This window comes from Aotus nancymaae, unplaced genomic scaffold, assembly GCF_030222135.1.
Source record: "Aotus nancymaae isolate 86718 unplaced genomic scaffold, 86718_ANA_hifiasm-v0.15.2.pri h1tg000075l, whole genome shotgun sequence".
NCBI lineage: Eukaryota > Metazoa > Chordata > Mammalia > Primates > Aotidae > Aotus > Aotus nancymaae.
The window spans coordinates 3,395,472-3,412,599 of NW_026988490.1; the positions used below are offsets into that span (position 1 = coordinate 3,395,472).

At 43.8% G+C, this 17,128-nt stretch overlaps 1 protein-coding gene across 4 annotated transcripts in view; it reads right to left on the minus strand.

Annotated features, from left to right (window-relative positions):
• The window catches only part of HERC2 (HECT and RLD domain containing E3 ubiquitin protein ligase 2), a 205,901-nt gene that overhangs the window by 22,020 nt on the left and 166,753 nt on the right, over nucleotides 1-17,128 (minus strand). For all 4 annotated transcript variants that reach the window (XR_010339213.1, XM_064367822.1, XM_064367824.1 and 1 more), the window contains exons 71-79: nucleotides 15,211-15,318; nucleotides 13,658-13,789; nucleotides 13,065-13,223; nucleotides 12,861-12,979; nucleotides 12,152-12,277; nucleotides 11,555-11,710; nucleotides 11,045-11,160; nucleotides 10,746-10,944; nucleotides 5,813-6,027 (exon numbers count right to left, since the gene is read on the minus strand). Coding sequence is in view for 3 of the 4 variants with exons in the window: in XM_064367822.1 (XP_064223892.1) it covers nucleotides 5,813-6,027; nucleotides 10,746-10,944; nucleotides 11,045-11,160; nucleotides 11,555-11,710; nucleotides 12,152-12,277; nucleotides 12,861-12,979; nucleotides 13,065-13,223; nucleotides 13,658-13,789; nucleotides 15,211-15,318 (1,330 nt within the window). In the remaining variant the exon portion in view is untranslated. The remainder of the gene's footprint in view (nucleotides 1-5,812; nucleotides 6,028-10,745; nucleotides 10,945-11,044; nucleotides 11,161-11,554; nucleotides 11,711-12,151; nucleotides 12,278-12,860; nucleotides 12,980-13,064; nucleotides 13,224-13,657; nucleotides 13,790-15,210; nucleotides 15,319-17,128) is intronic.

Consider the following 17,128-nt stretch of genomic DNA (forward strand, 5'->3'; position numbering starts at 1 on the left):
TGTAAGTGGTATTTTAAACTTTCACCTTCTGGTTTGTATATGTCTATGATGGACATACAAATAACCTTTACTTATTGATCTTCTATCCTGCAACACTGCTGGCCTCACTTATTAGTTCCAGTAGCTTTTTGTAGATACCACCAGATTCTCTGCATAAACAATGTTTTCTGTAAAAAAGACAGTTTTAATTCTCTTTTCCATCTAGATGCCTTTTATTCCTTTGCATTGCTGTACTGTACTCACTAACCCTATACAATGTTGGAGAGAAGTCGTGATAGCAGACATCTTTTCCTTGAGCCTGAACTCGGGGAAAGCTTTCAGTCTGCTGCCATCAAGTACAATGTAAACTCTATAGGTTAACAGAGATGTCCTTTATCAGGTAAAGGAAGAGATCTTTTACTCTTAGACTACTCAGAGTTTTTATCAGAGATGGATGTTCGAGTTTGCCAAATTATTTTCCCCCTCTTTATCTATTAAGATGATCATATAGTTTCTTTTTCACATTGACTGATTCTTCTAATGTTAAACCAAACTTGTGATTTCTGGCATAAACACCTCATATGGCCACACTATATATTATTGAATTCAATTTACTAAAACATTAAACACTTTTACATCTGTGTTCATAAAGGATATTGGTCTGTATTTTCCTAGAAATGGCTGAGTCTGACTTTGATGTAAGTAAAGCTATCCTCAAAAAAAAAAAAAAACTGACTTGAGAATTCCCTCCTCCCATTTTCTGAAAAATTTGAGAACTGGTATTATGTGTTAGCTACATGTCTGTTAGAAATCACGTCATCTGGTCCTGGAGATTTGCCTGCAGGAAACTCAGTTTCTTAAACACATCACTATTTACTCAAGTCATCTAATTATTCTTGAGTGAGCTTTGAAGAGTATGTGTCCTTTGAGGAACTTGTCCATTTCATCTAAAAAGTCAAATTTGTTAGCATTAAGCTGTTCATTATGCTTCATTATCTTTTAATATCTGTATACTCTGGGGTGACGACAACTCCCCTATTCCGAGTATTTCTACAATTTGTAATCTCCTTTCTTCTTGACCAGTCTAGATAGATACTTTAACGATTATATTGATGTTCTCAAAAAAACAGTTTTTGTTTCATTTTATTCTCTCTATTGCTTTTCAGTTTTCTACATTGTGGATTCTGCTCTGCTCTTTCTTACTCCCTCCCTTTCTTGTGTTTACTTTGGATTGTATCTGTCCTTCATATTATAAGTTTTGGTTTTTTTTTTTTTTTTGAGACGAAGTCTCACTCTGTCACCTAGGCTGGAGTGCAGTGGTGCGATCTTGGCTTACTGCAACCTCCACCTCCTAGGTCCAAGCGATTCTCCTGCCTCAGCCTCCCGAGTAGGTCGGACTACAGGCACCCACCACCACACCCGGCTAATTTTTTTGTATTTTTAGTAGAGACGGGGTTTCACCATGTTAGCCAGGATGGTCTTGATCTCCTGATGTTGTGATCCGCCCACCTCGGCCTCCCAAAGTGCTGGGATTAAAAGCGTGAGCCACCACGCCTGGCCTATTGTAAGTTTTCTAAGATGGACACTAAGGTCACAGTTCTGAGACTATTTTTCTTTTTTAAAATAGGCATTTCATGCTATAAATTTCCTTTTAAGTTCTGCTTTTGCTGGATCCCACACATTTTGGTATACTGTTTTCATTTTCACGTTTCAAAACTGTTTGTAATTTACTTTCTGATTCATTCTTTGATCCATCAGTTATTTAGAAACGTTTCACTTTCCAAATACTGGGGGCTTTCCAGGGATCTGTTATTAATTTCTAATTAATTTCCCTGTGGACAGAGAATATATTTTATATAACTTGAAACCTTCTGATGTGTAAGATTTGTTTTATGGTCCAAATCATGATCTATGTTGGTAGGTATTCCTCATGCACTTGAAAAGCATGTAAAACCTGTCCAGTAGAGTGCTCTAAAAAATGTCAATTACGTCAAGTTAGTTGACACAGTTGTTCAAATCTGCTATCAATTTTTTTAAATGTACTTGTTCTACCAATTATTGAAGGAGGGGTATTCAAACTCTAGTTAAACTGTGGATGTGTCTGCTTCTCCATGCAGCTTTATTTTAATTTCACATATCCAGATCTATCATGAAGTGTGCAAAGGTTTAGGATTATTATGTCCTCTTGATGAACTACCCACCGCATTGTCCCTGTCAATATTCTCTGCTGTGAATTCTACTTTGTATGACATCAGCACAGGCATTCTAGCTTTGTTTTGATGCACATTAGCACGGCATGTCTCTCCCTGTCTTTTTGCTTTTAGCCCATTTATGTGTCTGTATTTAAAGTGGGACCTGTGAAGGCAGCGTATGGTTTGATCCTGCTCTTATATCCATTCTGACAACTTCTGACTTTAAACTGGGCTGTTTGAATCATTTACATTTGATGTGGCTATAATCATATTTGGCAGCTGGGGTGCAGAGGCTCACACCTATAATGCCAGTGCTTTGGGATGCCGAGACAGGAGGACTGCTTGAGGCCAGGAATTTGAGACCAGTCTGGGCAACACAGCAAGACCCCACCTCCACAAAAAATAAAAACAAATTAGCTGGGTTTGGTAGCACGCACGTGATTAGCTGGGTTTGGTAGCACGCACGTGTAGTCCTAGCTAGTCAGGAGCTAGGAGGAGGATCACTTGAGTCCAGGAATTCAAGGCTGCAGTGGGTCACGATCATACCACTGCACTCCAGCCTGGCTGACAAAAGCAAGACCCCAGCTCTAAAAAAATATGTGTGTGTATTAAGGTTTAAATCTGTATCTTGCTATTTATTTACCTGTTCTTTGCTGCTGTTTTCTTCTTCTTTGCTTTCTTTTAGATGAACTGATTATGTTTTATGACTTCACTGCAACTTCTTTGTTGGTTCATCAGATAAAACTCTTTTGTGTTATTTTACTGGTTGCCTTGCAGGGGTGTGGAGTACCTCTCTAACTTACCACAGTCTATTCTGAAGTCATGTACTACAACACGAATATAACTTCACAACAGTCTACTTCCATTTCCTCCCCCAGTCTTTGTGTCACAATTAACTTCTGTGTGTGTTTTAAATGCCTTAATTTATTTGTATTGTGTCCTTGAAATATTCAGTTATCTCTTTAAAAGATTATAGAGTAAGGTAAAATATCACATCATTAACATTTCTTCATTGCTTTGGTAGATTCATGATTGCATCTGGTATAATTTCCCTTCAATTTAAAGAAACTCCTGTAAAGTTTTGGTTGTGCAGGTCTGTGGCGATGAGTTCTTTCAGTTTTTGTTTATCTAAATGAGTCTATTTCAACTTCTTTCTTGAAAAAATATTTCTGCTGGGTAAAAAAAAAAAGGCCGACAATAATTTTTACTTGTAGAAAACCCACTGTCTTCTGGCTTCACTGACTCCTAGAAGACACCTGCAGCTATGCTCATCTTTCTCCCTGTATGTCACGTTTGGTCCCCCCACCCTCACCCTCACCCTCACCCTCACCCCAGCTGCTTTTAAAATATTTTCTCTTTATTTCTGGTCTTGACCAACTCACCTTAGTGTAGTTTTCCTCATGTTTCTTTTGCTTAGGGTTTTTTAAGCATTTTGAATCAGTGGATTTATACTCTTCAACAAACTTGGAAATTTTTTGGCCATTATTTCTTCAAAATCCCCCATGTTCCCCTCCTTCAGTGGCTCTGATTATGCAGATGTTAGGACATCTGGGGTTGTCCCACAGCTCACCTCCCTCATGTTCTCTTCATTGGTACAGTCTTCTTTCTGTTTACTTCTAGTTTATTTTATTATGTCTTCAAGTTCACTCATCTTTTTCTCTTGCAATGTCCAATCTGCCATTAACCCCATTCAATGTATTTTTGATCTCTGATACTGTGTTTTTCATCTTTAGAACTTTGATTTGGGCATTTAAATATCTTCTAGGCTTTACCTGACACATTCAAGTTCTCTTCTAGCTTTATCAAAATAACCATTTTAATAAAGTTCTTAACGAGTAATTCCACCACTTATATCATTTCTGAGTCAGTTTCAACTGATGATTTTTCTCCTCATGTAAGTTGTATTTTCCTGCTCCCTTGCACGCTTGGGTAATTTTTTATCAGATGCAGGAAACTGTGAGATTTACCTTATTGGGTGCTTAACGTTTGTATTCGTAAGAATATTCTTGAGCTTTGATCTCTCTGACAAGTTACTTGTAAGTGGTTTCATCCTTTCAGGTCTTGCTTTTAAGCTTTGTTAGTAGCATGATAGCAACAATTCATCTATGGCTAATTTTTCCCCAATACTGGGTAACATCATTCTGAGTACTTTAATTGCTGCCCTGTAAACTGCGAGGTTTTGAGAGCAGGCTCCATCCCCTGCCCTGCATGAGCTTTGGGGACTCTTCCTTCTCATCCCTCTGGGTGGTGAGCTCCTCAGCCTCATGGCTGTGACTGCAGTATCAGGCTCTGCGGGGCTCTGCGGGCCGCAGCAGTCCTCTCTGTGCAGCTCCCTCCACTCTGGTACTCTGCAGGCTCTGTGTCTTAGTCTCTCTGGACCTCCAGTTGTGTCTTCTCTACACTAAGGGAGTCTGCCAGGATCTGCCTGGTGTTCTCCTTCCTGTGCCACGGCCCGGAAACTTTCTACAGGAAGTCCATTGGGCAATTTTTAGAACCTGCCTTGGTTTTTTAATTTTTAATTTTTGTGGGTATATAGATGTATATATTTATAGGGTATATGAAATATTTTTGATTTAGGCATACAATGTGTAATAATCACATCAGGGTAAATGGGTTATTTATCGCCTCAATCATTTATCCTTTCCTGTGTTACAAACAATCCAATTATACTCTTTTAGTTATTTCAAAATGTACAATAAGTTATTATTGTCTGTAGTCTCCTGTTGTGCTATCACACCTGATCTCAATCATTCTAACTAACTGTATTTTAATACCATCACCCCTTAGAACTCGCCTTGCTTCCAAGGACTCATGGAACACTGTATTTTGTTGCCTGATAGTCAATGTCTTTGGGGGTATTATTAAATCTAATTTATTATTATTAGTTTTTAAGACAGGGTCTCACTCTGTCACCCAGGCTGGAGTGCAGTGGCACGATCTCAGGTCACTACAATCTCTACCTCCCAAGTAGCTGGGACTACAGGTGTGTGCCACCACATCCGGCTAATTTTTTTTGTATTTTTCATAGAGATGGCATTTCGTCATGTTGCCCAGGCTGTTCTTGAACTCCTGAGTCCAAGCAATCCACCCACCGGCGCCTCTCCAAGTGCTGAGATGACAGGCGTGCGCCACCACGCTGGGCCTGTTTATCTTATGTGGTGTTTCAGTCATCCCTGGGATAAAAAGGCTCCTGTCACTCCAACTTGGCTGGTAGTTCTCATTGATTTTTTATAACATGTGACTTTGATTACTTTGTTTAAAAAATGGTGTGAATTGTGTGTTCCTTCCCCCTCACCCCTGCCATTTCCTCTGTATTTGCAGTTCTAGTGTCTCGCACATTACACAAAATGGCAAATATGATTCAGTGGATCATTTAAGGGAGAAGGACCAAAAGAAGCTTGCTTAGTACTTGTCATCAACGACTGAGAATTGACTTTTTTTGCTCCCAACAGAGAAGTCACACAGGTAAGCCCTCATGTTGGCACATAAAACGATTTCTGCCAAATGAGTCACTAACATTGTTTAGTTTGAGCAGATTATTGCAAATGTTGCTTTGAAAAACCAAATGCCAATACATTGTACCAGCTTTAAAACAAACACAAAGAAAAACACAATGTTGAAAAAATGTTTTCACATAATACCTTCTGCTGCCATGCCCCAGCTTCCCATCTTCTGCCTCACCCCAGGAGTAAACTTCTCCTTCTGAAGACAGCGCAAGGCAGTGCTTTCCTCCTGAGTTCACGGCCACTTTCTTAATAAATACATGCTGAATGGATTCAAGCAATGTTGGGGAAGACACCGACTCTGTCCCTCCAATTCCCAGTCTGCCACCTGCACCATACCCAGTGGCATACAGCTAAGAAAAGAAAAAGCAACAGCAACATCAGGTTTTAACCTCAACATCCCCTCTATTTAGTAATTCACAAACCTAATCCATGCATTAGACATTTTTACCACACAAAAATGAAATTTATCGTTAAAAATCACAGGAATGTTTATGACTTTATACATGCTCTATCAAAGTTCTAGAAATGAAATAAAAACATGACTATTAAAAATTCCAAATTCAGAAAACATATTGTGAAAATAAGGTCTTTTCCCTGGAATCTCTTCCATTTTTATCTAGAATACCAACTACAATTCATACCAAGAAAAGCAAAAAAAAAAAAAAATTAATTATCTACTATGTGCAAATCTCTGACAATAACAGCCACAAAAACATACCCACAGAAGAACAAACACATTTTAATATTTCAGCAGGGCAGCATACAAAGCACACAGGAAAAAACAAAATGCCTTTTTTTTTTCATCTAAGTGGGATGTTTTAGGACACAAAACATCTATGATTAATTAAAAAAAGAAACCACACACACACAATCAGACTGCCTCTTTCCAAATGAACGTAAACATCCCTGCTAATAAAAACTTAAATGGGGTTCCACGCTGTTTTAGACATCTTTCAAACCTGCTGCTGTACTGACATAATAGTAAAGAAGCCACAAGGATCGAAGCAGGAAGTGAGACCCAAACTCAGGGGGACAAATGAGCCCCATTCCCAAAGCCAGCTTCTGGTGGGGAGGGTCTGAGGCTCTCAAGTGTACAGGGTGCAGGGAAGTGCATGCGCCTCCAAGGACTTCCTGCAGAAGGCAGGGCTCCAAAGGGCGGCCCCTCAGTGACCGTGAATAACAAGTAAGAACAACACAGCAAGTGGCCTTTCTCAGCCTCAGCCCTGGCAGGGAGAGAGAGGTCTGCTCCTGAGAATCCACAACTACAACAGGAGCTGGCACATTACGGCCCATGGGCCAAATCGGGCCCATCGTTTGCTTCTGTCAGCGGGGTTTTATTGGAACACAGCCACACCCAGTCATTTACAGTATGTCCCTGGCTGCTTTTGTAGCTGCAACACAGACCATGTGGCCCACTGAGCTGAAAACACTACTGTGCCCTTTACAGAAAATGCTTGCCGACCCCCATCCTAGAAAAAGGACAAAATAAAGATATTTTGAAACAAACCAAAGAATGAATCTCACTAAAGTAAACTGAAAAAGATACACTTAAAGTGGAAGGAAATGATTTTATAAGATCTGAGATGCAGCAAATGATGGTAAGAAATGATAGTGAGCAAAGATGTGAAGCATTTGGCTAACTGCGAAGACACTATGGTCCATATAAAACAACCAAAACAACCACAGTGCCCACGGCAGAGGGGAATAGCTTAAAACTCAAATGCTGGGTAGCAAGGGGCCGCTGACTGGGAGAAGGAGAGAAATACTAATTAAGGTTTTTAAGTACATATGTTAAAATAACCAGAGAAACAAGGAAAAGAAAACAGAATTCTCCTGAGCATAGAAAAAGAGGAAGTATATTTCAAACCTTCTCATGAGGTGAGACCACTCTGATACCTGTGCTAGCAGTCTGCCTCCGACATGGTTCACAACGATCCCTGCTTCCAAATACGCGAGCTCCTGTATGCAGGCACACCTCGTTTTACGATGCCTCGCTTTACTGCACCTCGCAGAGAGTGTTTTACAAACCGAAGGTGTGTGGCAACCCCATACCAATCAGGTCTATCAGCACCACTTTTCCACCAGCATGTGCTGACTTACTGGTTCCACGTCACATTTTGATAATTCATGCAATATTTTAAACTTTTTCATTATGATTTTATCTGTTACGGTGATCTGCGATCAGTAATGTTTGATGTTACTGTTGCACTTGTCTTGAGGCACCACAAACCGCACGCATAAAAGACGGTGAACTTAAATGATAAATGTAAATGTCGTGTATTTTCTGACTGCTCCACCAACCAGCTGTTCTCCCTTCTCTCTCCCTCTCCGTGGACCTCCCTATTCCCTGAGACACAACTTATTGAAATTAGGCCACTTAATAACCCTACAGTGGCCTCTAAGAGTTCAAGTGAAAGAAAGAGTTGCATATTTCTCATTTTAAGTCAAAAGGTAGAAATGATTAAGACTGGTGAAGAAGGTACGTTGAAAGCCAAGCCATGGTGAAAGCTAGGTCTCTTGCACCAGTTAGCCAAGAAAAAGAAGCACAATTAAGAGCAACTCCAGTAAACACACAATGATAAGAATGCAACAGAGTCTTATTGCTGATACAGAGAATGTCTGACTGGCATAGAGAGAAGATCAAAACTGACACAACATTCCTTTAAGCCAAAGCCTAATCCAGAGCAAGACTCCAACACTCTTCGATTCCACAAAGGCTAAGAGAGGTAAGAAAGCTGCAAAGAAAAGTCTGAAGTTAGCCGAGGTTGGTTCCTGAGGTTTAAGGAAAGAAGCCATCTCCATAACATAAAAACGCAAGGTAACATAGCACGTGCCGACGTAGAAGCTGCAGTAAGTTATCCAGAAGGTCTAGCCAAGATCAGTTATGAAGGTGGAAACAGGCCTCCAACGTAGACAGAACAGCCTTCTATCGGAAGAAGACACCATCTAGGACTTTCATAGCTAAAGAGAAGTCAACGTTTGCCTTCAAAGCTTCAAAACTTGGCTGGGCGCGGTGGCTCAAGTCTGTAATCCCAGCACTTTGGTAGGCTGAGGCGGGTGGATCACAAGGTCAAGAGATCGAGACCATACTAACCAACAAGGTGAAACCCTCTCTCTACTAAAAATACAAAAAAGTTAGCCAGGTATGGTAGTGCGTGCCTGTAGTCCCAGCTACTCGGGAGGCTGAGGTAGGAGAATTGCTTGAAACCGGAAAATGAAAGTAGCAGTGAACCTGGATCGCGCCATTGTACTCCAGCCTGGCAACAGAGCAAGACTCTTTCTCAAAAAAAAAAAAAAAAAAAAGCTATAACTCAATCAAGACAGTTGCAGGTAGGCAAAGGAAAAAAACAAAGCTTCAAATCTTTTGTTAGGGACTAATGCAGCTAGTGACTATATTAGTTGAATTTGGTGAAGCCAATGCTCATTGGCCATTCTGAAAATCTTAGGGCCCTTAAGAATTATACTAACTCCACTCTGGCTGTGCTGAGAAATACAATAAAACCTGGAAGTCAGCACATTTTACAGCATGGTTCACTGAATATTTTAAGCCCAATATTGAGGCCTACTGCTCAGAAAAAAGGATTTCTTTCAAAGTATCACTGCTCACTGACAACGTACCTGGTTACCCAAGAGCTCTGATGAACACATACAGAGATTGAAGTTGTTTTCATGCCTGCTAACACATCATCTTTTCTGCAGCCCCATGCATGGATCAAGCAGTAATTTCGACTTTCAAATCTTGTTATTTAAAAAATACATTTCATAAGGCTACAGCTGCCACAGATAGTGATTCCTCTAATGGATGTGGATAAACTAAATTGAAAACCTTCCGGAAAGGCATCACCATTCTGGATGCCATTAACAACATTTGTGATTCATGTGAGGAGGTGAAAATTTCAACATTAACAGGAATTTGGAAGAAATGGATGCCAACCCTCATGGATGAACTTGACGGGTTCAAGACGGGTAGAGGAAGTGACTACAGATGTGGTGGAAACAGCAAGAGAACTAGAATTACAAGTGGGAGTCTGAAGATGTGACTTAATAGACTATAGCACACACACATTTTTATATCCACTGGGAAACCAAGACATTTGTGTGGCCTGCTTTGTGGTTTTGGTCTAGAACCCAACCTGCATACCTCCAGGGTATGCCTACAGCTCCCTCCCCAGTGTACCCTGGACTATAAAGACGACGTAAGAAATTTTCAGATACATTAGAACGAAAAGAGTCAAGTAGGTCATCAGACATAAAGTCAATATAGAAACATCCAGTATTTCTAGACATCAGCAGCAATAGTTTTTTTTTTTCTTTTTGAGACAGAGTCTCGCTCTGTCACCCAGGCTGGAGTATAGTAGCACGATCTTGGCTCACTGCAACCTCCACCTCCCAAGTTCGAGTGATTCTCCCACCTCAGCCTCCCGAGTAGCTGGGATTTACAGGCACACATCACCATGCCCAGCCAGCAGCCATAAATTCTTTGAAAAGTAATATTTACAACAGCAAACAAGAAATACATCTAACGAGTGATATGCCAGCAAAAACTGTAATACTTTTGTATACATCATGCATTTTCAAAATTAAAAAAAAAAATTGGCCAGGTGCAATGGTTCACACCTGTAATCCCAGCACTTTGGGAGGCCAAAGCGAGCGATCGCCTGAGGTCAGGAGTTCGAGACCAGCGTGACCAACATGGTAGAAATCCCATTTCTACTAAAAATACAAAAGTTAGCCGGGCAAGATGGTGGGCACCTGTAATCCCAGCTACTAGAGAGGCTGAAGCAGGAGAATCACTTGAACCTAGCGGGCGGAGGCCACACCATTGCACTCCAGCCTGGGCAACTAGAGCAAAACTCCATCTTAAGAAACTTCTTAAAAATTTAAAGTTAAAAATTTAAAGATTATACAGAAGTATCTAGAACACTAGCTGCTTCCTGCATACCACAGTACTATTAATCTTGAGAAATGTTTTAGTACAGATCCTTGCATGTGCTAAGAACCATATACCACATTTAGCCACACACTGCCTCAGGCTCAATGACCCGGTGAACAGAAAAAGCACCATTACCTTCCCATCAGCCGTCACAGCAAAGAGGGTCTGTTCTCCTCCGATTAATTGCACGGGTCTGAGAGTTGCGAGGGCTTCACAAGGAGTGGGAACTTTGACTTTTGCACCTTCAATGCCCCCCAGCTGGCCCCTATGATTATGTCCCCATCCATAAATTGTTCCACTGCCACCCGCAGAAAGAGTCCAGTCATCTGGGCGCCTACAACAAACATCAAGTGAGCATTTGCCGCGGGAAAGAACAATGCACACCACCTCTCATGCTCACGATCAACAGTGCTTCTTGTTTCTAATGCAATCACCTGTTCATCCACTGCACGAGCTGTTCATCTTGCTCTCTTTTAAAAACGTCATGGCTCTCATGCAGAACATCCATGTTTTCACTGTCTGCCATTAATTCACGAATCTTCTTAGCCACCTAATCACAATTATCATGACGTTACAAATCAAACACTCATCTCAAACAAAATAAATAAATATTAAGGACAGACAGAAGGAATCCCTGCCTGAAAACATGAGGGAAGAGCAACACTGAATGTGTGGTCACCAGGCAAAGCTAACAATGACTGCATTACGTCTAACGTATAAAAACGTCTAGACAGCATCATTCTATCTGCAGCTTCCTGAAAATCAACTTCCACTGAAATTCACAGTGTCAGCTCACTCATTTTCGCCTATGCATTACTTTCTTTGATATTCCTTGGCAAGCAAAATTTTTCTGTGTCTCATAATACTGACATCTTGTTATACTATAGCTAAATAAAGATAATGTTTTAGCATCCCAAAAGTGATTCCAAAATATCGTGCGATACCTCATCAAGAAACAGACGGGGCAACGGTGTTCTTTTGTCAAGAGCCACGGCGACACGGGAGGCCATGCAGTACCTCCGGAACCAGGCCCACTTGTGCGTCTCGGCACAGCAAGGGAGAGTGTCCAGCTCCAGGTCACAAGCAAGAGCTACGAGCACCTGCAGACACCGAAAAAGACAAAGACAGGGACACTTAGAAATGCAGTGAACAGGCCGGAGTTTCTGTGGCTCCTTCCACAGGACCTCCTATTCCAGGATGACCGCCGTGGCCACAGCAAGGACACGGCCGCCATCAATGATGTGGCGATCCCTGACAGTTCCCAGCCACGTGCCATACAACTGCTACAACACTTGTTGCCTGCGTCAAGTGGCAAGAACACCTGTGCATCTCAAGGCATGCTAACAGTTACAGGCTTCTGGTTTAAGGGTTTAGATCACATGATCATTTCTTGAGTTTTTCTTTTCATATTTGACTTCAGCAATACCTACAGCTGCCCTGAGCGGCCTCAAACACACACACTGCACGTGACGTGACAGCTCTCAGTGGTTCTTTCAGTCAAATGGCTCTACTGTTACTTTAAAAAATAAGTCAAACATTACCTTAAAGAATGGGCTGTGGAGCAGCTGTTTGCCACCCCTCACAATAGGATCTTCATATTCAAACTGCCTTTGCAAAGCTTCTGGAAGACCTTTCACCAAAGCAGCAAGAGCACTACCTGTAAAACTCTAAGAAACAACAGAACAGTATTCTATCACAGGAATCCAGCACACAGGGGAGGCTGACCATGTGTTTCTACAGTCAAATGTTTTATTATGTTGGTATTTCTTCTTAAAAAAAAAAAGCTTATCAAAATTCTCAAGTAGGAAAAAAGTTAAAAGAACATAAACACTAAAATAAAAAAGATGAGTCTGAAGACTCATCTCAGAATGTTTGGTACTGATTTCAGTACAACCACTTCCAGAGAAATAGCCCCTCTCCGGCCTACAAATGCTGCCTGTCTCCTCATATGGGAAGGATCAAAACGGACTACTTCAGTCACCAAAATAAAGGGAGGTCATGAGTCAGCCTCACTGTAAAGTCCAATCAACACAATCCACCATTCACAGCTGTCGACATATATTTTCACAAAGTCCAACCTGAACTCAGTATACACTGCAACATGGGAAAAGTCTGGATGTGACAAAGGCCTCCCTATACTTATGTGAAATTCCCCAAGTCTTCTCAATGATTTAGAGGTTTAGACCACTAAAGCAACACTTTATTCCCCAAGGGTCACAACTCTAGAAATTGTACTAGAATGTTCCATACCAAAGTTCTTGCTTCCCCATCATTTTCTCCAAGCAGCCTGTTTATGTTAATTGATTGCCCAAATTCAGTTGTAAGCAGCTTCCTCAATCTCTGAAGGGCCCACATTCTGTGACTGGCGGCTGAAATGAGCAGACAGAAAGTATCAGAAGTCTGATGGTTTCTTCCAACTAGTAAGAGAGCCCTAACTGTAATGGCGCCATTTACCTAGGGCACTCAACTGTGCACACGCCGCCAGTGAGGCTGCAAGGCGAGGGACGATGCTTCTGTTAGAGGCAAGGTTGAGTCGGAAGTCTAACAGACACGTCACCAAATCCATGGACGGACAGGATAGGACGCAGCGGTCAGAGAGGAGTTCTTTAGGGCCTGTGAATAAGCACTGTAAACATCCCCGTGCCCCACAAGCTAGGGAGCACCCCGTAAGACAACAACGGACAAGGGTGGCCCCACCCAGCCCCACCCACTGGCAGGTGACAGCCGATATGCCCCTCATGCCACTGTGAGTTGGTGAGCCTCACTCTTCACACTCGCTTCCACTGTAAACCAAAAGCCTTAAGAACTACACCTGCAACAACTCCTTCCACACCAGGGGAAGAGGAGTGTGAGCCTGGCAGCTAGACAGCTGGGACAAGTTTCTGTGTTCTGATCCACGCCTCCGCGGGGCCTGCAGGAGCATGCACTCCAACACGGCAGAGGGCAGGCCGTCAGGCACCACATCGGAGTGTGCACGTGTCCATGTTGTTCTGGAAACAACCCACGGCCAGTCACCTAACCCTGGTCACCGTAAGCCCCTCCCTTACCAGCAGCTGGCATGATGGGATAGACGGTGAAGCGCCAGCCCCAGCCATTGACAGACCCATCGCTGATGAACTTCCACTTTAACTCATCCCCTGGGATGCGCAGCTCGCTGGACCAGTCAGACCACTCTCGGCCTAGAGGAGGAAAGCGCACCCCAGGGTTAGCTTCGATCCATCATCCAATCAACACAAGCCTCCTTAGACACAAAGCAGAACCATTTCCGTCACATGCGAGAACAAGTTCCTCCAAGCTGAGCTCTCCTGAGCTCAAGTGCGCAGCGACACATCACTCTTGGGATTCACATTTTAATACATACCTTTCTTCAGCAGACACTTATTCAGCCCCTGTACCAGGTACCCAGGAAACTGAGGGCAGGTGGGCGGGCACTGCCCAGGCAGAAGCCACCACCCAGTGGGGAAATGATCCCACACAGCCAGGATACCATGAGAGGCCTCCGGGTCGCCAACACATGCCAGGTCACGGGGACGTTTCCCGGGAACACTCTGACACAACCAGGTGGCCAGGCAGCAGAAGGAAGAACCCTAGCTCTCCCCACAAAGGACCCACGTGTGTGCCTCAGCATGGCCCGGAAGAGCTGCCCTCGAGGGAGGAGCGGAGCAGCCCCCCAGGAGCAGAGGCCTGGCGGCTGTGGAAAGGAGCGGCAGTGTATCACATCAGCTCAGAAGGCCAAGAGAACCCACCAGGTTTCTGCTTCAGAAGGACCATCTGGCAACAGCTCAGGGATGGCCTGTGAGGGCTTTCTGCTGGACACAGAAAAACTGTCACATCCAACAGCACTACTGAAAACTACACTGCCAGGTAACTGTCAAAGCAGCAGAAAAACCTACACCCCCTGGGACCACAGCACTTCACGCGAAGCCTCACTTCACTAAGTAACGCCGTGTGGATAAAGCCTTCCTGGGATGCAGCCACGCCCTTCCACTCGCATCCAGTCTGCGTGCTGCTATGACAGACGCTGCATTATCCGGCCCTGCACAGGAAGCACTCAAGATGAAGAATAACGAGGTCTTACAAGACACACCCTGCACTGCCAACTCTAAAAGGCTCGGTGAAGAGCGTGCAACATGCACCCCCAGACGTCCTAATCCACCTCGCTGGCCTCATGAAGCCCAGCAACAGAGACAAGACAGACACGTGGCCGCCTACACCTACAAACAGAAGTCACTCCACACGTGGCCACGCCCTCACTGCAATCAGTAAGACACAAATCCCTTGAAGAAGCTCTGTCGTAGGCCAACCATAGCCCGCGAGAGCCCCGGCACCCCGCACGTCTTCTGCACCTTCTGCAGCTGCCTGGTGAGGCAGGGCTCATCCGACAGGAATGTGCTGCACACATCACACATAATTACTGTATGCAAAAGTATGGGGAAGAGGCAAGCAAACCCACTGTGTTTCATAGCTGAACAGTGTATTGCCCCTTCCTCAAGACTTCCACGAGAATACGGTAGCAGTGTTCTGTCCTACAAATGTGAAGGACTTTGTCTACGGAGACACAGGTGGTCCGATCATGCACTGCTCAACCTCCTGTCCTTACCTGACCGCACAGAGACAATCCTGTTGACACCGTCCATGATTGTGAGAGGGTCGTGGCGCCGCTCCGTGGAGCACTGCCGGTCAAATTCCACCCTGAGTCCCTCTGCACCTGGAGACGAACGAGCACAAAACACAGCAGCCACTCCAGGTCAGCTCCCCAAGGAGAAACAGTAAAACCAGAACCATGCATAACAGCCAATGAATACTAGAAAGTCTGAAAGAACTGGCCTCAAAGACAAGCATCTCAGACTCACCACCCTTTTCCCCAACTCATCCCCACAGAAGATTATGCCTGTGGACCAGAAAGCCAGGAAAAATCTCCACTTGGCCAGCGTGCAACCCCACTGCCCTGATGAAGCTTCTCAGCCAACATCGCACTGCCGAGGGGCTGTGAGAATGCCTGACGTGCAGCCAGGTCAGACGGAAGCTGTCAGTCACCTGGAAGTGAGGGGCATTTGAAGTGAGGAGAACCTCAACTTTTAGAGTTCATGATAACTCCAGGTAGTCAGCATCACAAATGAACTGAATTACAGGGCACTCAACTGGTGTCCAGAGAACTGGAGAATCGCTTGGTGTGGAGAAGCTACACATCTGGTGTGAGCGGTGTGTAAGTAGAGACACAAGGGTTTTCCTTCAGGCTGGAAGATCTTGAAGGACTAGCAGAGGATGGCACTGAGGGGCCGGGAAGGAGGTGGGGAGGATGGAGGGACATGGGGCAGGGGTTCAGGTCCTCTCCCAGGGTTACAGGGTTACGAGGCTTGGACTGGTTTTAAGCTACGCTCTCTGGATGCTCTGTGGGCAGCTGATTGTGGAGGGCTACAGAGGGTGGGAGTGGAAGCAGGAACACAGTCAGGCAGCTGGGATGTGACTGCTAGGACGATAAACAGGATGAGACCCCACAGTGCTCTAGCCCAGAATGTCTGCAGTTAGGGAGAAATGGCTGAATTTGGAATATATTTTAAAGGCAGAGAAAACAGGATTTGCTGGTGGACTGGATATAAAGCGAGAGAGAAACAAAAGAGAAAGCGTCACAAGATTTTTGTCTAGGCAAATGCTGACTAGAAACACCCTTTGTTCTTTACATTTCTGTCACGAAGTAACAGCTTAAAGTTTAAAAATGTTTTTCTGGGCCAGATGAGGTGGTACACGCCTGTAATCCCAGCACTTTGGGAGGCTGAGGCAGGCAGCTTGCTTGAGCTCAGGAGTTCAAGATAGGCCTGGCCAACATGTTGAAATCCTTTCTTGATATAAAAATTTAAAAGTTAGCTGGATACAGCCTGTAGTCCCAGTTACTCAGGAGGCTAAGTGGGGGGACCACCTGAGCCCAGAGGCTGGGGCTGCAGTGAGCCAAGATCGTGCCATTGTACACTCCAACCTGGGTCACAAGGTGAGAAAGCTTTTCTGGATCTCACCTCATTCTAAAAGTTCAAGAAAAAAGATTTCAGCTAAAAATGAGCAAGATAAAAGTATAAGACCAAACACAATAAAAAGTTATTGTCAGAGAAAAGAAATGGGCTAGGTACTGTGGCTTACACCTGTAATTCTCAACACTTCGGAGGCTCAGCTGGGAGGATCACTTGAGCCAAGAGTTTTGAGACAAGACTGGGCAACAAAGAGAGACTCGGCTCCACAAAAAATAAAAAGCCAACTGTGGTGGCACAAGCCTGTAGTCCCAGCTTCTCAGGAGGCTGATGGAGAAGGATGGCTTGAGCCTGGAAGGTGGAGGCTGCAGTGAGTCAGGATCACGCCACTGCACTGCACCCTGGGTGACAAAGCAAGACTCTGTCTCAAAAAAAAAAAAAAAAGAAAGAAAAATGAGAATAAGGAACAAAGTAACATCCCTGTAGACAATAAAAGCAGGCCAGAAAGATAAGCTCATAAACCACACCAGCCCTGTAATCTATCATTTCAAAACAAAT